General features: G+C 49.4%; 1 protein-coding gene and 1 non-coding gene across 2 annotated transcripts in view; one reads left to right on the top strand and one right to left on the bottom strand.

Moving 5' to 3' along the window:
* EPHB1 (EPH receptor B1) overlaps positions 1-24,463 on the bottom strand; it is a 290,788-nt gene extending 266,325 nt beyond the window's left edge. Inside the window, exons 1-2 of the mRNA XM_054708147.1 lie at positions 24,436-24,463; positions 21,633-21,697 (exon numbers count right to left, since the gene is read on the bottom strand). Coding sequence (XP_054564122.1) covers positions 21,633-21,697; positions 24,436-24,463 — 93 coding nt within the window. The remainder of the gene's footprint in view (positions 1-21,632; positions 21,698-24,435) is intronic.
* Positions 846-983, top strand: LOC114228590 (small Cajal body-specific RNA 21). The gene has a single exon (XR_003614734.2). It is a non-coding gene; the product is annotated as a small Cajal body-specific RNA 21 (non-coding RNA).
* Positions 24,464-24,715: the final 252 nt, after the last annotated feature.

Raw genomic sequence — 24,715 nt, 5'->3', positions numbered from 1 at the left:
GCCCCACATGACAGCCAGGGCATTCTTCCAAGCCACAGCCTCTACTCTCAATGGCCGCTCTGTATATTAGGAGTATAACTTCATGACACCCCCACCTTGGAAATCCTCATTTCTGAACCTAATTAATTTATTGTGATGAAGCTTCTTTATATCTCTGAAAAAAATATGAACGTGAAACTTTTCCAAATTTCTCAGCAAATTTAGATTCTCATAAACTTGTGTTTTATAACTTCAACTCTTTGAAATAATTAGATCGACTATAAAACTGGTAAGAGTAGGGGCTGCTGAGAGAGAAAATTTCCTTAATGGAGGAAATTAAGCTTCATTTTGCGCACATTTCAAGCAAAGATGTGATGGAAGAGAATGTGTTACTTAGGGAGTAAGGAAAGCTTCTTTATAAGGAAGACACAACCAGGCTTTGTGTTAGAAAAGAGAGCTCTCATTTTAGCGCCCTGTAAACTGGAAAAAGAAAAACAATGCATTTATTAAGTGATATCTCTCAATCCGCCCAATAGCTCCCAATAGAACTAGATACTATTATCCTCCGTTTTCAGACAAAAATACATCTTATAATTCATCCATGATCACATGACCATAAGAAGCGATGGGGAGGAGAAGGGATAGAAAGCAATTATTTGAATGGTCAAAGAAATTCTCCAAATAATTTATTTCAGTAACAAGCAATAAGGAGGGGGGGGGAGGGTCCATGAGGTCCTGGCTTCATTAACTGAATCACTTGGGGCCAAGGGCCAAAGAAGAGTTGCTGGGCCATTATTTCTTCCTGTGCAGGGAAAGGAAGCAGCTGGGGTCACCCAGGACCCCAATCTCAAGAATTCAGGAAGCTTTAGTGTGTTTGCTAAATAAGGAAATAAGAGGTAGAAGATTCCCTCAGACGAGCTGAGAGTAGAGAGGCTGGGCTTCCTTCCCCATGGGAGAGGTGGTTAAGAAAGGAGCCTCACCTAGACTGTCCTTGCCTCACACTTAAAAAATAAATATATAAGAGGTAGAAGAAATTCAACTTCCTAAAGTGAAAAGAGAAAGTAGATTAAGATCCTTGACTATTCGGCAGTGGTGATAAAGGAAACGAAATCATGTCTATTTCTTTAAACATTGTGTTAATTCCTTATTATATACAGTGTGGAGTTGAAATATATAAGCTAGGATTCTTCATTAAAAGAGCTAAAAGCCAATGATGTGTGTGTGGGAAATATACTACAGTAGCTTTTTGCAAAGAATTAACTGACTGTAGGAGCAGGAGGGCAGAGGCAAGGCTGTCATTCAAACGTGCACCAGTTAGTTACCCCAAGACCAGGCATAGAGAGCTGGCCCAGAACAGCCGGCCTATAAAGTGACCTTGCAGCACTCCTGCTGCCTGGCCCCTGCCACTGAGGCATCTGAGCTGCAGTCTATCCAGGGCCTGTCTTCCCCTGCCCCTCCCAGCACTCTCAGGGGGCCAGTTCCCTCCCAACCCTGCAGTACTTGATGAGCTCCATCGGGGACCCTTGCACACCACCAAACCTCATGTGGACTTTGCTTCCTTTCTTACTGACTCCGTAGATGTCGAGGAACTACTGTTTATTCCTTCTTTAAGACTGTGTGTTCTGTTCTATTTAAATGTGTTTGCTAAACTTACGTTCTGCTTGCCTGGTTTTCTGCAACCAGAAAGCAAATACATTGGGGAGAAGAAATAGCTGGCGGTTGTTTTTGTTCACATTTTTCAGACCTCTCTCCCTTTTCACGGCGGTTTTGAAATCGTTTTCTCCCTGTTGACCCCGCGTGACTTTTGAGGGAAGGGCAGGTTTATTTTGCTGCTCTGTAATTGTTTAAACACAGCAGGTCTCATGATCCATATTTCAGTTGTGCTACATAAGGTCTCAGCAGGAACGTGGGGCTACTCTGTCTATGCGCAGGTGAAGCCCGTGGCCCCCATTTAGTCTGGGGGCCCGGTCCAGAGCCAGAATCCTTGACCCACCCAAGACTAATGCAGTTCTGCTGTCTGAGAGCAAGACAGGAAGCCCACCTTTCGGGCTCACCTTAGCACTGAGGGTGTCACCACCAGTAGGTTTTAAATAGACAGAATGAGGATTTATACTCTTGTGGAGCGGGGATATTGAGAACATTTATCTTAGAAAAACGACACTGATTGGTATTATAAGACCCAACAGAGGTAATTGTTTCAAACATTAACCTCTCTGGGCCTCAGTTTTCTCATCTGTAAAATGAGGAATCATACTGGGTGACCTCGAGTCATAAAATTCTACCGATCTAATTGATTCCATGACAACTCCTAAGGGAGCGATCAAAGCAAATTAGGGGGAATACAGCCGCATATTCACAGGGAAGGAGTAGAAAGAAATTGAGAGAAAGGGAGTAACTCCCTGTTGTTTGGAAAAATGCCATCACAGAGTCTCACATTCATTTCTTTCCCCGTTTCATTCTTCTCCTGCCAGCAGGTGCTACTGGGGGTTGCAAAGATAAGCGACCAGATTGGGCTAGAGGAGGTATACATGCTTTCCAAGCAAGAGGCAATTAGGATCGGGCACACTGAAAAAAGAGAAGATTTGGTAAAGGGAGATGAGGGTGGAAAGGCATCTCAGCAGGGAGGGACAAACATTGTTATTTGTTTGTGATACTTGGCATCAATTTCGTTGCTTTATCCCTTATGCATTCATCAGCGAAAAAATATTTACTGAATGCCAACTTTATGCCAGGCATTCTATTAGCCACTGGGGATACAGCAACATGAAGCTTATAATCTAGTGAGGGAAACAGAAATTAGACAAATGGTTATTAAAATAACTAAATAATTACAATTGTGCTAACTGCTGTGAGCGAAAATCACAGGGTGCCAGGAGAGGAAGTGTACCTGATAAATGGAGGAATGTCAGGGAAGACCCTCCGAGCGGAGAGGGAATGGATGGGTAGAAGTCAGCCAGGTGTGTCTATGGGGGCAGAGAGGGGCCGAGCAGCTGGGCCTGGGAACAGCATGTGCAAAGGCTCTGTGATGGGGAAAGGTGCCGATGAGGAATGAAGACTGCCTAACAGAAGAGTCACAGAGATCTGCAGGTGGCAGGAATAAGACTAAGGGGAGGTGTCCGGTGGAAAACTTCTGAGTTTCACCTTGAGGGTAACTAGAAGTCATGGGTGAGTTTCAGGGAGGAAAAATAGAGGTGATTAGAGCTGAGGTTTTAAAATATTTCTCTGAAGCAAAGTAGAGACTGTGCAGGAGGGCAGCTTGAGTGCATGAGCAGGGCAGCTGGATGTCATTGTAGTGGTCTAGGCAAGAGATGGTGATGGGTTGGGCCAGGCTGTGGAGGTTGGAAAGATATTTGGGGGCAGAATCTCCAGGTTCTCACTGAGCTGAGTGTGTGGGAGTTGAGGGGGTAGTTAAAGGTGGAACAGAGCGAGACTGGGTTAGCCAGATCCAAGGAGCTATGTGTCCCCTTAACATTTTTTCTTGCATCCTGCTTCCCCAACCAGGCTTTGAGCTATTCTGTGTCCTCAGGCACACCACTTCCCAGATTCTTAATAAAGAGACATTTTATCACTCTTGGTCTACCCCATAGATTCCCAATTTCCTATTCAGGATCCAGTTTCTTTTAACCAAGGTCTGTGTTAGCCCCAAACCCCTTGACACACCCACTGCTCGCCCCAAAGGTCTCCATTCAGTAGCAGTTTCTCAGCCTCCACTCTCAGACATTTAACACATTGCTTCCTGTGTTCTTTTCTGTAATTATCTCCTCCCATTAAAACAACAAAACACCATGATTTGCTTATCAGATTGGCAAAAACTTAAAAAGATAAAAGATCAAGTCTTGGTAAGAATGTGGAGTACAAAGTTACTACTCAAGGCTGCCACCACCTCCAGAGCTTCAAGCATGTCCAGGACACCTGGAGGTGGCCGGCCTCAGAGGGTCCAGGGCTATGGACAATATGGCAGCTTTGCTCTGAGTGGGGCCTCTGGGAGCTTTGCACAGTCACGGTGGAAAGAAAAGCCATGAACTGAGATTGAAATTCTCACCAGCCAGGGGGATGGGAAGCTCAGAGTCTGAAATAATTTGACTAAAAGCAAATAAGGCCCAGGACATTTCTTGGACGTCTTGATTTGTGGAGTAAGAGTGATAATGCTGCATGGCAACCTGGCGGTAGTCTTCCCTTTTTGATGCTCTCAACTGGACTTTACTATGGCACCCTTTGTTAATGTCCATTGATTAGTGAATGCATAAGCGAAATATAATGTAGGCATATAATGGAATACTATTCGGAAATAAATGAAAGAATGAACTACTGACACATGCAATACCATGGATAAACCTCTAAAACATTATGTTAAATGAAAGAAGCCTGACTCAAGCAACCACATATTATATGAGTCCATATACATGAAATATGCAGAAAAGGCAAACTTATAGATGGAAAAGTACTAATTTTTCCTAGCACTGGATGTAGGAAGGGGAAGTGACTAAAAATGGGCATGAAGAATCTTTTTTTTTTTTTTTTTTGGAGGGGGGGAGGGTGAACTTACTGAAAACTGTTGAATTGTACACTTAAAATGCATAGATATTATAACATGTAAGTAATAGCTCAATATATCTGTTATCTGAGTTTCTTCAGCCTATACCTTGACACCCCAACATGCTGGTGTGGCCTCCGTCCTCCACGAAAGCCTGCCCTCAGCAACTTCATGCCCCTACCCATCCCATCCGCTGAGCCAGGGATGCCCTTCTCACCCCTTTAATCCCTGTATCCCAAGTGACAAATATTGGCTCCATCTAGTTTGTTTGTAGATGGACACCTGATACCTGAGTTGGGGCAAAGGTGGCATCTAGAGCAGGCACAGGTAGCCAAGGAAGCATCCCTGTCACTGATGCTGGGGGTCTAGGGAGAATCAGGAGAGTGGTTCAAAGACAGGATCAGAATCTTGGGTCCAGGATCCCAGGCAAAAAAAACCACTTGATTTTCCAACCTGGAGCCAGGCAGGAATCAGGCCAAAAATGCCTTCCATATCCAACACACCAGATTTATTACCACAATTTGCCATTTCTTCCAGAACAATATTCCTCCTACCTGGCCTCTCTCTCACATTCCCATGGCCATGTGTTGGCATTCCTTTCCCTCTGGGCTCACGCTCTGGCCTGCTGTTTGGTAAAAAATTAATGACAACAGACCAAGCAGGAGATGGCAGGGGCTCAAACACGGGCCATATCCTCTCACATCTGCCCCTTGATGTTGTCACTGATGTTCTCATTGGCCCCAATACTTTTCTTCTACTCCACCCTCATTCCATCTCAACTCAGAACCAGAGAATAACAGATCTGGCTACCAGCCACCATAGATCATGTTGACCAGGAACTTTTGTTGACAAATGGGCACACTGAGGCCCAGAGACATTCAATAACTGGCCCAAAGTCAGGCAGCCGACGGGTGGCTGAGCCAAGCTCTCTTCACAGCTCCCTCCTTGTAGGGGCGCCAGTCTCATTTCCTCCCTGATGCCTTCCCCGCTTATATCCAGCAACCATTTTTCGGAATGCCTTAAGCATAATTGCACTTATTCCACACAATTTAGCATTTGATAATAACACTGTTCTGAACTGTTCCTTAATTGCTTTCTGTGTGTGACTCTGGATTGTGATACCAGGCTGTGAGCTCCTTGAGGACAGGGAATTATGTTTTGACTAATTTATTCATTTCAACAAGTGAAGTAATTCCATACATTTAGCTTTGCAACGCTGGCATTACAGCAATGGCATGTTTACTCTGTAATGTCTGGGACCAGTGAAATCCACAGGTTTGTCGGGGCACTACCCTCACTCATGTCTTCTCTCACTTTTCATCCTGCGTGATCTCATCCACACACAAGGCTGCAGCCACCAAGGGGTACATCACTGACCTCTCCTTAATGCCCCACACTTGTTTATCCACCTGCCTCTTGGATAGTTGCTGACAATCACCTTGTTTTCTTCAGTACAGCTGCAGGCTCATAAATCAACCCTCCAGGGGAACTTGCCCCTCGAGGGCAAGACTGTGATGGGGACCTCTCCACATTCCCATGCCTAGCCTTCCATAAATACTGGCAGGTTGAGGGGATGAGCAAGGCCCTGGTCTGTTCCTCAACTTCTCTGCCTCCGCAACCCCTAGTCCTTCATTGGGGGCATATGCAGGTGCCACCAGGTTCACTTGTTCTTGGAAGAAGCCTTGCACAACCAGCAGGATATTAAGAGCCTTTGAAAAGGCACAATTCGTGATGCAAATAGACCTCCTGCCCCTGAGCTAGGCATAAGAAGGAAAACAATAACACATTGGAAAGCACTTGCTCAGGCTTTCAGATCCGCACTTGGATGTCTGAGAAAGACACCTCAAGGTTCCTCTGGACCTACGCTTGTTTGAGTTGCTTGTTGGAAGTCAGAGCTTGCAGGGCTGTTGCTCAGGAGTGACCCAGATTGCCATTTACATTTGGACAATGCTATTGACTATTTGCAGTCTGGCTGATTGTGTGTGTATGTGTGTCTAAAACATGCTGTTCCCATTCAAAATCACTGCCATAAACTCCATCCACACTGCCTTCTAGGACAACCTTCAGAGACTCTCACCCATTCTCTGTCCTCCAAGGGTGGATCTGAATTTTGGAAACAGGCAAAGGTCACCTGGAGCTAAATCCAATGAGTCAGTGAATAAGCCAGCTAATACATAATATTTCTTGCTCAAAAATGAAGAGCCGCCCTAACCATTTTGGCTCAGTGGATAGAGCATTGGCCTGCGGACTAATGGGTCCCAAGTTCTATTCCAGTCAAGGGCATGTACCTTGATTGCGGGCACATCCCCAGTAGTGGGTGTGCAGGAGGCAGCTGATCGATGTTTCCCTCTCATCGATGTTTCTAACTCTCTGTCCCTCTCTCTTCCTCTCTGTAAAAAATCAATAAAATATATTTTTTAAAAATGAAGAGCCACAATGAAATGAGGTTAAGAGAAGTGGGCTGATTTCACTCTATGCCTCTGAAGACAGTTCCAAGCATGGGTCTGGAAAGATTTGGGGTAGTTGGCTCCTTCCTGGATGGCTGCAGCCTCCCCAGCCGACCCTGTCCCCTCCCAGAACACCCAATAACTACCATGATGATGCATCATAATAACCACCAGGAATAAGCCTTTTTCTACAAGGCCTGGCCAGGAAGAAACATTGCTATTTAACATGATGACAGAAATCATTGAAATTGTCTTTTTGGCTTCTATTATCCCAACAAGATCCCACTATTACGTTTTATTTCAAACCCAGCTCATTTAATTCATTTTGAAATCAAGAATCAAGTATCTACTTACATCCCCAAACAGTGTTCTAGGTGTTGGTGACACAGTAGTAATTAAGAGACAATGTCCCTGCCCCCATGGGCCTTCTATTCTAATAGAGTGAACCAGAGGATGAACAAGCAAACGAATAAAATAAAGTGGGATGGTGTTAAATACTATGAGGAGCAGGTAAGGAGATAGTGAGTGACAGCCAGAAGTGGGGCCACCAGGGAAGGTCTTCTTTGGAGCAGAGATCTACATGACATGCAGGAACCACCAGCCAAGAGGGTACAAGAGGGAGGACCATTCCAGGCTCAGAGAACAACAGGAACAAACTCTCCTGAGCAAGAGTGTGCCTGACATCTTACCAAGAGAGCCGTGAGGCCAGCGTGGCTGCCCGACTGCACAGAACAAGGGGAACGTGGGAGGGGGTGAGGCGAGAGAGTTGCTGGGCAGGTGTACCTGCACCTCTGCTGGTTACAGCTCTGTGACCACATCTTCCTGAGCTTCATTTGTTTACAAAATACTATTTACCTTGCAGGGTATCAGGGGACTAAGGACCAGGAAAGTAACTCACCTTGTGTGGTGCCTGCAGGTAACTACCACGCACTAAGTACCAATTATCACCACTAGGCTCAGCATCATCACTGTTATGTTAACCTGGGGATCCACCTCTGGCTGACGCACCAGGGTGTGGAAATCACCTGCTTTATCTTAGATAAATAACTCCGCCCTTTGGTCAGCAGAACACCTTGAGGAAAGGGCCACACACTGTCTCCTTACAGACCCAGAGGGAGCCAGCAGCCCCTTCCAGCTCCTCTCGGAATGCCAGCTCCCTCTGGGCGGGCTTCAGGGTGGACTCTCTTCTCCCAATCAGGCAGTCTGTGGGCCACCATCAGCCACCAGCTCGGACCACAAGGAGACAAAACTGGACACAGCTCACAGGCTTTGGTCCCCTTCAGCAGTCTGCATTTAGGCAGAAGCTGCTGTGTGAGGGAACCTGCTATGTCGCAAACAGTCCTTGCCCAGTGGGACCATAAAGGAACTTCCCTGGCACTGCCCAGTCAGGGGAAACCCAGAGGCCAGGTTCAGGTCCCCCGGTGGAGAGGGCTGCCTCTCGGAACAAGAAGCCCACTGAGGCCCAAGCAGCATGCAACGCCACCGAGCCTGCCGCAGGTGCCTTGGGCTGGACTGATCAGCCCGCTCTGAGGATGCAGCTGCCGTGCAGACATCTGCCTGAGCCTGAAAGAACCGGGATATTAGACAAGCTAGAGGGCTAATTAAAATGTGAAATGTGGTCTGTGGGCATAAATTCCTACAAGTCCAGAGGGATCTACCATTTAGTATACCAACCAACCAAGGCAGCATTTACTCAATAACTCCCCTGAGGACTCTGAGCACCAGCTCACCCCCTAATATGCTAAATTTACCTCCCAGATGTACCGGGCTAGGAGGACACGAATGCTCCTGCCCCCCATTCGTTACCATGGCCCCATGTAGTGTGCCAAAGAGCTGGGCTCAGACTTGGGCCAGGACACTGCTTTTGAAAGCCCAGAGCCTTGAAAGGGCAACCACACTGCAGAGCAAGCATGTCAAACTCGTGTCCCGCGGGCCGCATGCCTCGTTTATTTGGCCTGTGTTAGCCTTTGAGTTTGACATGCTTGTTGCAGAGGCACAAAGCAATGATTCCCTATTTCCTCACTCATTCCCCAGGATGGGGGTGAGCAACACACTGAGAATATGGAAATAACTAGAATATAGAAAACACACATTCATTGTTTCCCAGGGCAGTCTCCAAGAGTCTCCACAAAATCCTTTTGGAAACTTAAGATGGTGGGAAAATGCAAGAAATGCCTTATTGAGGTGGGCATGGGAGAAAGGGCCCCAAGTAGACTATGTCTGGATTGCTGGGAAGGAGGTTATGGAAGGGCTGGGATGAAGAAGCACTGCTGTCACCCGGCCTAACCCTGAACACTGGAAGTCAGGATGAGCCCTGGCTTAGCACAGGAGTCCTAGTCACAGACTCTGGAGTCAGCCTGACCCAGCTATGTGACCAGGGTGAGTCTTTAAACCTCTGGAGCCTCAGTTTCCTCCTCTAATATTACGTACCTACCCTCTCACAGGGTGGCTGTGAGGGTTACAGGTGATAATACATGGAAAGTACTAGACCTGAGTAAGAGACCCCTGTGACTCAGTCATTATGGGTATCGGCCCTCCAGAAGCACATGCTTACTTAGCCTGTCTCTCGGCATGGTCACTTTCCCTAGGCGGCTCTCCTTCCATGATGTGTGATCTGTGGCTCGCTCCTGTCTGCCTGGTTGTCTGTACCTGTGCATCATTTGCGATGTGTGCACATGTGCATGTGTGTGTACTAGTGTGTGTGTGTGTGTGTGTGTGTGTGTGTGTGTGTGTGTGTGTGTAGGTGCGAGTGCTGGCTCTGGCCCAGGTGGGGCCTGTGACCCCACCCATCAAATGCTGCATATGCTCTGCCCACTGGTCAGCTCTGTCCACTTCTGGCCAGGGTGAGCACCCCTCACTGCTCAGAGATCCCAGGGCCCTGGGCTGTGGGAGTCCTGTTAATCGAGGGCGAGGCCAGCCAGGCCTGGAGTCCAGATGGTGCACATCTCTCTACATCCTGGTACATTTCACACCCAGGTCTCTGCCAACTCGCCAGGCAAACACTGCAGGCTTGTGCCTCAGGAGGGGCTCCTTGTCCACAGCCCCAGGCCACTGTCACTTCCACCAGGAAGCAGCGGTTTGTGCCAGGCCCTGCCTGGAGTGGGGTCTTCAGCCTTATGACAGCTGCTGCTGCTGTTGACACTGCAACAGTGACAAATTCATCCTTCTGACAAGATCCCTTTAAATAATTCACAGGGAGCTGGGGATTAAGACACTGTTTCTCTCAGTCTCTGTTGAGATTTAAAACACCCCCAGCTGGGGTATTTAAGGAGAGTATAATGGGCTGCCCCTCTGGGTCCCCCCTCCCCCTTTCCTCCACTTTCCCATTTCCCAAATTCACCCCCCCCCTCACCCCACCAGCTAGCCCTATAACAAGGAGACCCAGAAAATAAGAAAGAAAGAAAAAAAAAAAAAGGAGGGAATCAGTGCTTAGCTGGTCACTATGGCAACAGTGGCAGGGTATTCAGCTGTCATTATCCCAGGGCCTCACACATGCGATTATCTTAAGCTGTGGATTGAATGTGGTCCTCACTGCTGCCCAACAAGGCCTTGTCGTACAAGGCAGGGGCGGGAGCTGCGGGCCCCAGGCCCCCACCTCCTGATTCTGTTCTGCCCAGGCCTGGGCTCCAGTGACTAGGAGCAGAGCTACCCCTGGGAGAGAGACTGATGACACATCCCTTCAGCTTGGAGGTATCTCTGCACAGAATGCAGAGCAGGGGCTGGCTGAAGCTGGGCCACCACACTGCACTGGAGGCTGGGGAAATGGGCTCCTGGTTCCATGAATGCAGAGTTTTGACTGCACGTGGGCCAAGCTGTCTGAGGCAGTTGGAGAGGTCCTGGAGACAAGAGCGGGCCATGAGGGGAGAAAGAGGCTGGCCTTGCTAGAGGAGCTCTTAGCTTCATTCCATTCTCAGGATTGGGGAGAATCCTCCATCAGGGTGCACAACCATCAAATCTGGCCTAGAAGAAGACACACATCCCTCTATCCTGTCTACCCTCCTCCCCAATTGTGGCAATGTGGCCACTGTGCATGACCCAGTCAGGGGACCTTTTCCTGGCACTGCAGCTGCTGGAGCTCGCTTGGTCCTGGGAAGCCTGGGGAGCACTTTGATCTCACCCCTTTGCCTCCTGGACTTTGCTGCGGATTATCTCTGGGCTGAGGTTCCCTGGTCCACAGACATTCTTTGAATGACATGATCACTGGTCACCCCCCACTGGGAACACTTCAGGTTTTCCAATCTCCCTTTTAAAACCCAGCTCCCAGAATAAGCCCATCCTGGCAGATGCGCTCAAGCCAGCAGAGCACACAATGGGGCCACCAGCTCAGTCTGGCCTTTCCTGCACCTGCATTCTCTGGTCAGTCCCCATGAGGGGCCAGCACACGAAAGTCCCCACTACCTGAGGCACTGCTCACCTGGCTCAACCTTGGCTCCTTGCTGCACAATGCACTGCTTGCACCTAATTGCAAATGCAGACCCTTACCGTGTGAGTTTGAAGGCAGAGTTCTCAATCAGCAAGATTAGTTTGAATCTTGACTCCAACCTCTTTCATGTCCTTTGTGACGTGGAAAAATGTGTTGGACGTGACTGTCTCCACCAGAAAGAGTGGTGAACGGGACAGTGCACACGGAGATGAGGCTTTACCAGGACTAAAACCCTCCATTTATCAACAGAGGAGCATCTCAAATGGAGGACAGGCTGGTTGAGCAGACCTGACGCTGAGGCCATTGGATGGGACAAAGCTGCTTGTTGAGGCCACTTCATGTCTCTTCCTTCCCAGGAGTTTTCACTTCCTAAACATTTGCCAAGGCCTGGGGACGGGAGCTGACCAGAGGCTCCTCCATCACTGCCTGGAGCCGGCCATCCCCAGGTACCCTCTGTGTCCTTCTCTGGATCCCTGGCCAGGCCTCAGCTGCTCTGGGAGTGGGGCCTCCCCCTCCAGGCTCCTCGAGGACCTGCTATTCTCTGTCCCCAAATCCCACACATCACAAAGCACCCACTCTGCCTCTCCCAGTATAGCTTGCTTCAAAACACAATTCATGGGGTGCTTATCACCTGTACTACTCACTGACACCTGGCTTCAAACTCACCCGCTCCCTTTCTAGAAACTGAGAAAAGTGCTTCTCCTTGCCCCAGCCTCTGGTTTCTGGATGATGTATGTGACATGCCTTCCTTACACTTCTTCGGGGGCAGAGATACAGAGTGAGCTTTGTGGTCAGACAGGTCCGGGGACAGTCTCAGTGGAACCCCTGAGCAGTCCTGTGATTTTTGGATCATTATCCAAACTCTCAGTGTCTGCTCTGTAAACTGGGAGAAGTACCAGCTGGCTGGCAAGGGGCCTGGTGAGAACTCAGGGGGTTAACACAAGTAACATTCAGTGCCTGGTACACAGTGAGCACTTCATTATTGGTAACCAGTAGTAGCAGTAGTTATCACCATTATTAATAACACTGTTATTAGTCACAGGGCGCACCTCTGAGGATATTCATGCAAGAGCCACAACCTAACAGAATCACTAGAATACTGATTTTGTATCTCAGGGCCCCCCTCAATCAGTCCCCATCTTCATCCCATGCAAGTGAAGTCCTTCAAACATGGGTCATTGCAACCCTGAGGCCTAGTCAGGGCAAGCAGGGTTTTTGTTGTTGTTGTTGTTGTTATTGTTTTTTAAAAAGTTTGTATTGACTTTTATAGGGAGAGGGAGAGATGGAAATATCGATGAGAGAGAAACATCATTGATCGGCTGCCTCCTGCACAGCCCCTACTGGGGATCAAGCCCGCAGCCCAGGCATGTGCCCTGACTGGGAATTGAACCTTGGCCTCTTGGTTCCTAGGTTGACCCTCAACCACTGAGCAAAACCAGCCAGGCAGGACAAGCAGTACTGACTGAGCTTTAAAGTTTTCGAAGAAGGTAAACACACTTTAATCCTGCCAACCACTCTAAAAATAAGGTCTATGTTACCCTTGTGATAGAAGCAGAAAATGGGCTCAGAGAAGTTAAAAGAACTTAGAGGAAAATGGAAACATACCCAGGATATTAGACTCTAAACCCTGGGCTTGCTCTTTTATACTACCAAAGTGCAGTGAGGGTTAGGCCAAATTATTCCCACACTTTGTAACTGGAGGCAAGGCCAAAGGCATCATCCAAGGCCAGGCTTGTCCCTCTGACCCAGGCTCAGGCTCCCCATATGTCTTCTGCCCAGTATGTCTTCTGCCCACCTTGATGCCCTCTTCTTCACCTGTTTTCCTCCTGTCCCTCCTCTCTAGGCCTCTTAACTCCGCCTTACCTTCCTCCTAATGCTTTGTCTTCCCCACTAATACACCTCTCTCCTTCACCAAGGCAACCAGTGTGAGGGAGCTAGGAGTTCAGGCTGTCAGGGCAATGGGCCCTGCTGACCCTCCTCGGATCCATCCAGGTTCCTGTGTCAGGAGCCCTGCTTTCTTCTGGGTCCTGGCAGCCACTCCCAGCTTCAATGTGAGAAGAGCTGTCCTCAGGCTCACTCCCAGTGGGAAAAAGGTTTCCAGGGTTGTGCTAAGGAATGTGGTCTGGGAAAGTTTTAGAGAAGAGGAAAAGCACCTGTCTGTCCAGGCAAATGAGGGTTAAGCCTGCCTCGGAGAGGGGGAAGGAGGCTGGGTGACCCCTGGGGTTCCCTCCCGGACTCTATGGACAGAGAGATCTCCTGTTCTGCTGATGAGTCAGAGCCATTTCCAAGAGCAAGAAAATACATCTGCCAGACAGTAAGACTGGTGAACTACCACAACTCCCAAAATTCGTTAATACAGCAGCTGAAGAAGCAGCTTTCCCTCCATCAGTCTCTCTCCCTTCCACCCATACCTCCCCCGACACATCCACACGTATACACAGTCATATCCAATGTATTTCTGCAGCCAACATAACAATTAACACACTACTCAATGACACTGGTCATCTGTAACATTCTATTCACCTCTCTATTAAAGGCACACAGGTGCCCACACAAAGTTCTCATATAATAGCCCCCTGAGACAGCAAGCACAGATGGTGAGGCCAGGCAGAATGGTAACCTAGCTGCTCACCTGGCCCACCTCTCCACCCCTAGGGATCCACCCAGCCTCATCCAACCCACCCCAAGGCCATCACAGTCTTCCCAGAGCTCCAATCTCAGGGACCACCTCCCATCACGCCAGGGCCCCGCCTCCACGGCTCTCATCCTGAGCATCCCGTGAGTTTGTCTGTCACTGTCTCCGTCAGGCAGGTGATTTTACACTTCCATTCGTAAAAGACAAGTATTATATAAAAAAATGTTTTAAGTGCCTAGGGGTGTTTTGTTCCTCCTTGCTTCATAAAAGTGACATTAATAGCCAGGGAAGAGCACTGCTGAGTGCAATTACAGAGGATGTTTCAGGTATGAAAGCTGTTTTGAGCCTGCTAATGTCTCCTAATTACAGGCCTTTGGGAAGTGAGAGAACAAGATAAAGAGTGGGCGGGAGGCTCAGGGTGGGGAGCCCTGACTTATCTCCGTGGTTTACCTGAAGAGGGCAGGGGAGGGAAGGGAGGCAAGACTGGCAGGGAGGTCAGAGGCCCACCCCCTGGGAGGCAGGGCTTCTTCCTTGAGACAGCAGTACTAATTCCTGGGAAACAGCTCAGGAAAAGGATACCAGCCATGTCTCCTACCAGGAGAACAAACCTTTTAGATACTGAGTCTGAAGCTAAGGAGCCCGTAGCAACTCAACCTGGGAGCTCCTTGTGGAGCCACCCCCTGCAGGCAGCGTGGAGAGCAGGGTTTTACTGGGACACGTGGGACAGCAGGGTTGTCAACAGGAGAGCAGCCTGCAGGAGGTTAAAATGCCAGCGCTGGCACATTCCAGCCTTGTCACCGCAGATAATGTAACAGCTGCTCTGTGCCTGGAAGCTACCCTTTGGTATCAGTCAGGGCTTTCTGGTGGTCAGTGACAGAAAAGCACAACTCTCAACCTCTGGTTTCCTCACCTGGAAAGTGGGACTGTTGTAAGGATGAATGCATGCGTGCCTGTAAAGCACTTAGGGCCCGGGATATAAAATTAGATTTTCACTTTCCCTACCTGCCATCTATTCATCTTTCTGGCACCTATATCCTGATTCCTTCCGGGAAATTGCTCCTTCCCCCGTCCCCCCCCTCAGCCCCCAGGGTGCTGGTAGGCTCCGCACAGCAAAGGACCTGAGAGGAGCGACCAGCACCTTGTTTTTCCTGGCTGCAGGGACCGGTCCTGAGGGCATGGGATTCCAGCCAAGCCAGCCAGGTCCACTCAGAGCTAATCCTAGGGCTTCTGCTGGGGGGACCAGGAGGAGGTGTTTGTTCTTCCCCAGGGGATATGGTTGTGAGGGCTGGAGCTGCTGCAGATTTCTTCTGACCAAGAGGAGGCTCAGCCTGGAGCCAACACCATGGAAGTAGAGAGGAGAAAGGGGATGGAGAAAAGAGAGCGAGAGAAAGGAGTAGGGATGGAGGAAGAGAGATGGATCCTAAGGATCTAGACCAGCCAACACATGCAGCCCCCTCAGCCCCGGACCATTCAGTTGCAGAAGCCAAGGTATTTCCTTGAAGGTTGAGAGTTGCGCGTTTCTGTCACTGACTACCAGAAAGCCCTGACTGATACAAAAGCGTAGCTTCCAGCAACCAGCCACCAGGACAAAGGCTCCCCAGTCCCAGGTGGTAGTACCAGCCTGAGAGAGGATGACCAACACGAGCCCCCTTTGCCTGCCTGCCCCTGGCGCGGCCTAAAATTCAAATACCGTAAAACTCCATTCACCCAATCGCTTTGCCCAGACCTAAATTTCTCTTGCATGTGCCTAATTTAGCTCAGGCTTTGCTGTCTTACTTAGCATGATTGAGTCATCAAAGGAAGAAAAGAGAAATTCCAGCCTTCCCAAGGTTTAGCTCCAGTGTTTGCTGAGAACTTTTTACCAACGTTGTTTCATGTACGGAATAGTCACCACCCCTACCCCATTGAGCAGAGGAGGAAACTGGCCTGAAAGAGTCTAAAAGACCGGCCCACGGTCACACAGCCAGGGAACTACAGAGCTGGGATGGGCCCTGGTTTATGTGATACATGGCCTGGAGCCTTCACTGCTCCTCCATCCACTTCTCACCCATCAGACCAGATAAATTCCAATTGATTTTGCTTGGCCTTGGAACGACTGGGGTGTTATCAGAGTGGATTTCTCTCCTGAACGTGCTTCCTTATTCCCATGGTGTGGGCAGCTGGCGAGGGTGCTTGGAGGGTCTGACAGACAGGGAGAGAGGAGACACCCAGGCATGGCAGCCAAGTGGCCAGGGGTCCACACATGGATATTCCGTAAGGCCCCAGTGTGCCTACTTCCATGGGCACGTATCTGTGTTGGAAGTTAATGTACCAAACACTGACATTCAAATGGGGTATTCCCTTCACAGTGGCCTCCCCTGGAAATTCTCCACTTAGTCCAATACCTTCCCATCATTTAAGTTATTTCTAGAACTCTAAGAACTGCCTACAGAGGCATATGGTAAAATCAGCTCATTTAACTTCACACACACACACACACACACACACACACACACATATACATATACACAAACCCATATATGTGTACACACACACATATACACATACAGAGACACACAGAGAGAGCACAGACATGCACACCTGGCTTGCTCATCCTGAAGGCCCATCAGGCATGGCTCTGGATTCCTTTCCGTTTTTCCTCTGTTGAATCCCACTTCCCCTGAGGAAGACTTGCCAGTGATACAGCAGTGAAAGCCTCTGTCACAGGCCGGTGAGGTGGTTCCAAAGGGCAGCACAGACAGCACTGGCGTCTGCGAGCCCGTGGAGAGCTCTTTGAAGACAACTCAGGGCGATGTTTACACTTAAGTCACATGTCCCACAGACACAGGAACCAACACACACAGAGACCATCGGTCGCCCAGGTGGCAAAAGCCAGTGAGCCCTGGCAAAACTCTTGGAAAATAAAAGAACTTTGGGTTTGGATTTCCAATAAGCAAGTAGAATAAACCTCACTATCAGAGGGACCTAGGCTTGCCTTTCTAATCCATCACAGCAAGTAACTGGGATTTTCTGGTGGTGTCCTGGTCTCCTTCGTCATGCTGATCTCAGGAAAGGTGGCTCTATTTACATAATTGAGCTCTTTAAAAAGATATCCATAACCACATGGGTGCTGAGAGGGCTACAATAAATCTAAATTGAGCATCTCCTAAATTCAGACCCGTGCATTGGAAATGCAGAGAATGCTCAAGAATGCTCTGGACCTTCCTCATGGATTTGGCCAACGTACTTTTACTGGGACCTGTCCCTTGCTGGGCCAGTGCTGGACTGGGCACTGGGGACACAGGGATGCTGCATTCTCTGGCCACTGGGAGAGGCCACCCATCAACACATGAGAGCTGAACAGTGTGTTAGGAAGAGGGCACCTGGTGGGGAGTAGCCTCCAGGAGGGCTCCCCAGGAGATGAGAAAAGAGCGGACACCTGAGGGAACAGAGAGTGGTGCAGGGAGGGAGAGAGGGTCAGGGAAAAGGAAGACTGGAGGGGGGCAGGAAGCGCCTTGAAACTGGGGCAGACTGTTGAGAGGGGACTGTGCAGCCCTTACCAAGTGCTGCCTGTGCCTGGGCGTGGCACTGTTTACCATGGAACCTCACTGAAGTCCCCCACTGCCCAGAGCTCCTGAAATGTGAAGGTCAGGGAACATTCTAGAGCAGGGCTGACCGCAAAGGTTTGGGAGAAGTAACGGAGGCCAGCCCAAGGGAGGAGTCACCAGGGCCACCAGTAAGGGTCCCCAGGGTGCCTTTTGGTGGGAGCTGAGCCCCTCCCTGGCATTTAATACATACATTATACATGTATTCATTGCTTTGCCCCTTTGCTCACCAGTGGCCTCTGATTCAGGTTAAACCAAAAGGCTTTAAATTAGAACTGCAATTAGACTATAAAGCAACGTTTTACATTTGAGCATAAATCCTTTCTGTTTCTCACCGGTAACGTTATGATCCACTTTGCAGCAATATAACTGAAAACAGTTTGTGGGCGATGTGTGGGTGGGCAGTCCAACCCCCCTTCCCCTATCTGGCAGTTCTCAAGTACAGCAATGACGACACCCAATGAGCCTCATAGAAGGAAAAGCCCCTGGCCTCTCTCTCCCTGGGGAGCCCCCTTCTCAGGCTCTGCCCTGTGGGTAGGGTTCATTGCAACGTCAGCGGGGCCCCTTGGCAGAACTATGGATGAGGCAAACTCAGTTCCCTGGGAATCCCCAGGCTACCAGAACAATGCACGCCCACCCTCCTCCATCCTAAGCATGCATGTATGGGATCCTGACTGCAGAGGACAACCTGAGGTCTTTGCCCCTTTCTGGACCAAGCCCAGTGGAGACATCGAGTGCCAACTACATTTTCCTCTTCTGTCCCCTCTTCCTCTTTGACACTCTTTTCCCTTGGCTTCTGTGAGGGCCCACCTCTTGGTTTTCTCCTGCCTCTGGGCCATACCTTCTTAGTCCCCCTTTCAGGCTCCTCTAGCTCTATGTGACACTTGAATGCAGACTATCCATCCAAAGCTGTCACCTGCTCTCCCTCCATACACTCTCCCTGGGAGAATGCAGTCACAGGTCCTCCTCCCTTTGTTGTGGGGGTGCCTTCTAACCCCATTGCCGGTGAGTCAGATGCGACAGCACTCCTCTCTGTGGGTGCCCCAAAGTCACCTCAAACTCAACAGGTCCAATACTGAAATCAGCCTCTTCCCACCCAAGCGTGTTCCTCTTTGTGGATTCCCCATCTTCAAGAATGGCACCATCCGCACCCCACTTGCCCAAGTCAGAAACTTTCAACAAATATACATTGTCAGGTAGTGAACTAGGTGCCAGTTTCCAACAGTGAACAAACAGAAAGAGTCCTGGACACCTTGGAGGTTACAGCATAGCTGGGGAGTAAGAGGTACGGGGGCGAGGGGAGGGAAGAAATGAGTCCAATACTAACACACAGAGATGTGAACTAGCAACTGTGAAAAGTGCTATGCAGAGGGCCTGTGATGGGAGACCCAATGCGGTCAGGGGTGCAGCAAAGGCATTCTTGAGGACGGCCTGGGTGAGATGAGGCCTGAAGACAATGAAGGAGAAGGCAAGAGTGGCTTCAGTTTCTGGCCTTTCCAATGTGCTCAGATGGAGCCCATGTGGGGGGAAAGCAGGGAAGGAGAGGAGAGTGAATTCTGCTTTGGGCCATGTTGAGGCTGACATGCCTGTGAGCAGCCAGTGAAGATGCGGCAGTTGGATACATGAGCCTGGGTCAGGGATACACACTTGGGAGCCACTGGTGTGTTCACAGAATCGAAGGCATCTGTCCAGAGGGAGATGGGGAGAGGGCTTGGAATGGAAGCACTGTCCTTGATCCTTCCTTTCGACCCAGGATGAGGGCCAGCCTGCCCCCGCTGCTGCTCACTATATGCCAAAGAGGCTCTGAAGCTGCTCGGGACACCAGGAGGAAAACTGTCTGGCTGTATGTCCCTGAGAGAAGAGGGAGGACCTCAGGGAACTGCAGCTGAGCAGTGACTGCTAACCAGTGGGGGTGGAAGGAGGGGGTGGGGGGAGGGGGAGGAGAGCAAGCAGAGAGCAGTTCAGCCAGCTGCTGTCTCTAAAGGGCGTTGCTTGACTTTGAATGCTTTCCTAAAGGACAATCTTTCTTGGGAAGGGAGATCAGAAGTTTAAAGAAGACAGGTGGTGTGTCTTCTTTAAATCAAGGGGTAAATTAATAACCATAAATCATGCCAATGCCTTGTGAAAACATACAAACCTTCAAACAATAAAATAATTTGTAAGAGTGGCAAGTTCTTAATACCCAGGCAACTTGAAAAGTTGCCACCTCATCGGCTTTGCATAAAGTCCCCAGTAGAAATGGGAAGGGCTCCCTAGTTGCCCAGTGTTCCCAGCAGGATTTCCCTTGCCCCGCCCTACCCCACCCCTTAGGGAAATACCAGCTCATCCTAGTCCTTACCCTCCCACCCCAAGGCATGATGCTTCCACCTGGAGCAGTGCGTTTCTCTAAATGCTGGGGACCGGGACCCAGTAAAGGCAAGAGCCCGGGGAGTATGCACAGGTGAGGTCAGGACTGCCCTGCTACCTGAATGGCCCAGTTAGTATGGTCCCTACAGCAGAACTGGTCCTGTTGGGACAGGATGTGCCCGACGGGGTGCAAAGCAATCCTTGGCCTTGACTAGAGGTTACCAAAGACAGGGAAAGAGACAGGAGGTTCGGGACAGATGTCAAAGCCTAGGGCCACCCTGCCGCAGCTGGTTCACCCCTTCGCTGGGATGAAGAGCCCACTCACCCCTCCATCCTCTCCCTTTGTGATGAAGCCCTGCAGCTAGCCAGTCCCCCAAGTCAGGCACTGGCACTTCATCTCCAACTCCTCCCTCTAGCCTGACAGTCCATCCATTGCCAGATGCTGAGATGCTGCCAATGTTTTCTCCTTCGCTTCACTCGACCTGCCCTCTGAGTACCGTTTTAATTTAGACTTTTCTGACCCAGGCAAGACAGCTGAAAGAGTCTCTTAAATGCTTTTATCTCAACTGTTCTCCCAATCTTATCAGCAAGTGTGACTATTTTGTTCTCCTGCCCAGGACCTCTTCATTGCCTACAGGATAAATCCAGTGGCAGTCACAGCCCTGCTCTACCTGCCATCTTCCAACCTACACCTCATCCAGCTCAGAACTGGCAACACCCTGCCATGCCCCAGATGAGCAGACTCTTCTCTCCTGTCTTTTCATGACTCCATCCCTTTGATCAACTATTCCTCCTACTCCGAATATCTCTGCAGACGCCCCATTCACCACCTATCAGACTCATTCTCTGCGACCCAGCTCGTAAAGGCTCCTTGTCTCCCTCCGAAGTCTCTCACTCCCAGCTCTGTGTCCACACCTGCCTGTTAATCTCTCTACTGCCACAAATAAGAGATGTACTCCAGCTTCTTTGTGAACCTGGTGGTCCCCCAGGAGGCCAGGATCTTCTCAAGGATGGTCCATTTTTGTAGCTATGGGGTCTGGCCAGGTGCATGAACACTGAGCTAATGAATGAAGAGCATTTCTCTAAGGCAGTGGTCGGCAAACTCATTAGTCAACAGAGCCAAATATCAACAGTACAATGATTGAAATTTCTTTTGAGAGCCAAATGTTTTTAAACTTAAACTTCTTCTAACGCCACTTCTTCAAAATAGACTCGCCCAGGCCGTGGTATTTTGTGGAAGAGCCACACTCAAGGGGCCAAAGAGCCGCATGTGGCTCGTGAGCCACGGTTTGTCAACCACTGCTCCAGGCGAAGAGAGCATGGCCTTTCTGAACACCAGCTCCTCCTCATGCTCTTACCCTCCTGGCAGCCCCATGGGCATCTCAGAGCTCTGATCTGCCCCAGATCACTGGCAGCCACTGCCACCATTCTCACATAGGCATGGCCCAGCCACCTAAGAGCCAGGACTTTGTCATTTTGTTACAAGATGGTCAGTCTGAGAGCCCTGGCTTGTCTCTCTGTAGGGGGCAGTGGATGCAGCCATTCATACCTACATTCCACCCCACAAAGGTACTGCTTTAGGCAGGTGCTGCTTCCCCCTCTGCCCCCCGCCCCTCACCCCCCTCAGCCATCCTATAGGCCCAGGACCACCAGAGGATTGAAGGATGGAGGGTCTGACACTCACCCCAGATGTGGGATTGGCTGTCCAGCCCAGCTCTGCGGTAGCCGTTCTGGTGTCCATTAACGTTTCTGTGGATCAAAAAGAGAAAATCTGGTCAGTCGGAAGGATTGCTGGATAGTGGCCTTTATGTCCATGAAGTTACTTATGAGCATAATGTCAGTGCCAGGAGCCTTGGGCGCCTCTGTGAAGCAGAGAAGGGGAGAGGTCTGCCAGGACCGTGCAGCTCAGTACAGAGCTAGGCAGACCTCCAGTCTCCCGATGCTAGGTCCGCAGCTCTTACCCCCAATGACCTCAATCCACCTGTGTGGGATGAAGTCATCTATCCACCCACCACTTTACCCCCCAAGACATGGCTTCTTCCCTTAGTACTTTCCCTAGAGCAGTGGTTCTCAACCTTTCTAATGCCGCAACCCTTTAATACAGTTCCTCATGTTGTGGCGACCCCAACCATAAAATTACTTTCGTTGCTACTTCATATCTGTAATTTTGCTACTATTATGAATCGTGATGTAAATATCTGTGTTTTCCGATGGTCTTAGGCGACCCTGCTAGCGACCCACAGGTTGAGAACCACTGCTGTAGAGCCTAAGACCATCAGAAAACACAGATATTTACATCACGATTCATAACAGTAGCAAAATTACAGATATGAAGTAGCAACGAAAATAATTTTATGGTTGGGGTCGCCACAACATGAGGAACTGTATTAAAGGGTTGCGGCATTAGAAAGGTTGAGAACCACTGCCCTAGAGGCTCTTCCAGGGTCACACAGGCCCAGTAGCCACCTCTTTCTGCACTCTTCCTCCCCACTGGGCTGCTCCTCAACCGCACCTGTCCATCCTGCCCTCCTCTCCTCTGCCTCCCTTCAGGCATCCGTGTTGACACCCTTAGGTGACTTCCCTCCTCTAGACCCAATCACTCTCCCAAGACTTGGCCCCCCTGCAGGTCCATTTGTCCCCTAAACCCAGATACATGTTGACCCCCTTTCCCAAGACTCTATTGGGGGCTCACCCAGAACACAAACGCACATGTCACACCCCAGCAGTCTGCTTCCTGGTTACCACTCCCTCTGGCCATTAAGTGAAGGACAGACACCCTGACTCCTGGGCCATCAGGGTCACTACAGTACACACGCCAAGATCACCAGGTGCCATGTAGTGACCACAGTGCTGCTGTTTATTACAACAGATTTCTGAAAGGAAGCAGTAATGTGTCCTGAGAACAGGGCATGTTTTTCTTTCTTCCTCTTCAGTCTATTATTGACCCCCCCACACCTCTTAATAGAGACTGCTCCCCAAAAGCAGCCCACCAGCTCCTGATCAGCAAACCCACAGCCTCTTTGTTTCTTTAACAGCTTTATTAAGGTAGAAATGACATACAATAAACAGCACATAATCAAGGCGTACAATTTTGAGAAGTTCTGACATATATTTACACCATGAAACCATCACCACAATCAGAATGATAAATATATCCATCATTTCCAGAAGTTTCCTTATCCCTTGGTAATCCCTCCTTCCCTCCTGTCCCTGCCCCACCCTCTCACTGTCTCCAAGAAATGACAGATCTGCTTGCTGTCACCATCAATTAATTGGCATTTTCTAGAATTTTACATAAATAGAAATGCAATAGTATCTACACTAATAAAAGAGAAAGATGCAAATTGACCATACCTCCACAACGCCCACCAGCCAATCAGGAGTGAGTATGCAAATTAACCCAACAAACATGGCAGGTTAATTTGCATACACAGGCGCCAAGTGGCCAGGGTCAGGGTGGCACCAAGCAGCCTGGGTCCCGGGGACAGGCGCCAAGCCCACAGGCTCCCGGGACCATTGCTGGCCCCGGGAGGAGAGGGCGGCTGCGCAGCTTGACAGCAGACAGCAAGACCTGCTTGGCTGTAGCTGCAGTGACCTGTGAGCAGGCAAGTGCGGCCCGCAGGCAGCACCCAGCAGGGCCTGCTTGGCTGTCGCTGCAGTGACCCAGGAGCAGGCAAGCACAGCCCGCAGACAGCACCCAGCAGGGCCTGCTTGCCCATCGCCATGGTGTGGAGCAGGCAGGCCCTACAGAGAGCAGAGAACCATGTGGAGCGGGCCTAAGCCGTCAGTAGGACATTCCCTGAGGGCTCCCAGATTGGAGAGGGTGCAGGTCGGGCTGAGGGACCCCCCCCCCACCCCCATGCACGAATTTCGTGCACCGAGCCTCTAGTGTATATATATTCTTTCTAGCTTTATATCAATAGTTCATTTGTTTTATTGCTGAGTAGTATCCCATTGTATAGGCATACTGCAATTTGTCTCCCCAGTTACCTGCTGTTTCCAGTTCAGGGCTAGTACATGAGAGAGTAGGAGAGTCCTAGTCCTCCACATCCTCACCACACTGGCATGGCCAGTCATTTTAAATTCTGGCCATTTTAATAGGTGTGTGGTGGTACCTCATTGTGGTTTTAATTTCCATGTCCTTAATGATGAGTAATAATAAACATCTTTTCACATGCTTATTTGCCATTTGTATATTTTGGGGATGAAGGGTCTGTTCAGTCTTTTTCCATTTTTAAATTGGGTGGTTTGTTTTCTTTTTACTGAGTTTGGTGAGTTCTTTATATATTCTGCATACAAGTCCTTTATCAGATATATGCTTTGCAAATATTTTCTCCTACTCTGTGGCATTCTTTTATCCACATCTTTCAACAAACAGAAGTTTTAAATTTTGATGAAGTCTAATTTATCAATTTTGTATTTTATGGTTTGGTGTCATATCTGAGAAACCTTTGCCTAACCCAAGGTGACAAAGATCTTTCTCTTACCTAGGTCTATGATCTCTTCCGAGTTCATTTTCGCATAAGGCGGAAGGTATGAATCAAATATACAATTGTGTTTTTTCATGTGGATATCTAGTTGTTCAGAGGGTCACCTTTTAAATTCACACAGTGGTGCTGTATGGGCTGGTGGAGGTGTCCTATCCACCTGGATTTCCGGGGACATGTATCCAAGGAACCTGCATAGCACGTTCTACCCGCTTAGCAAATGAGAATATACAACATGCGGAGGTTTGGGTTTTTCCTTCCCTTGTTCCCGTTTGCTCCT

The sequence above is a fragment of the Eptesicus fuscus genome, chromosome 18 (genome assembly GCF_027574615.1).
Source record: "Eptesicus fuscus isolate TK198812 chromosome 18, DD_ASM_mEF_20220401, whole genome shotgun sequence".
NCBI classification, from domain to species: domain Eukaryota; kingdom Metazoa; phylum Chordata; class Mammalia; order Chiroptera; family Vespertilionidae; genus Eptesicus; species Eptesicus fuscus.
Note: the sequence above shows the minus strand (reverse complement) of the source record. Positions and strands in the feature narration are given on the sequence as shown.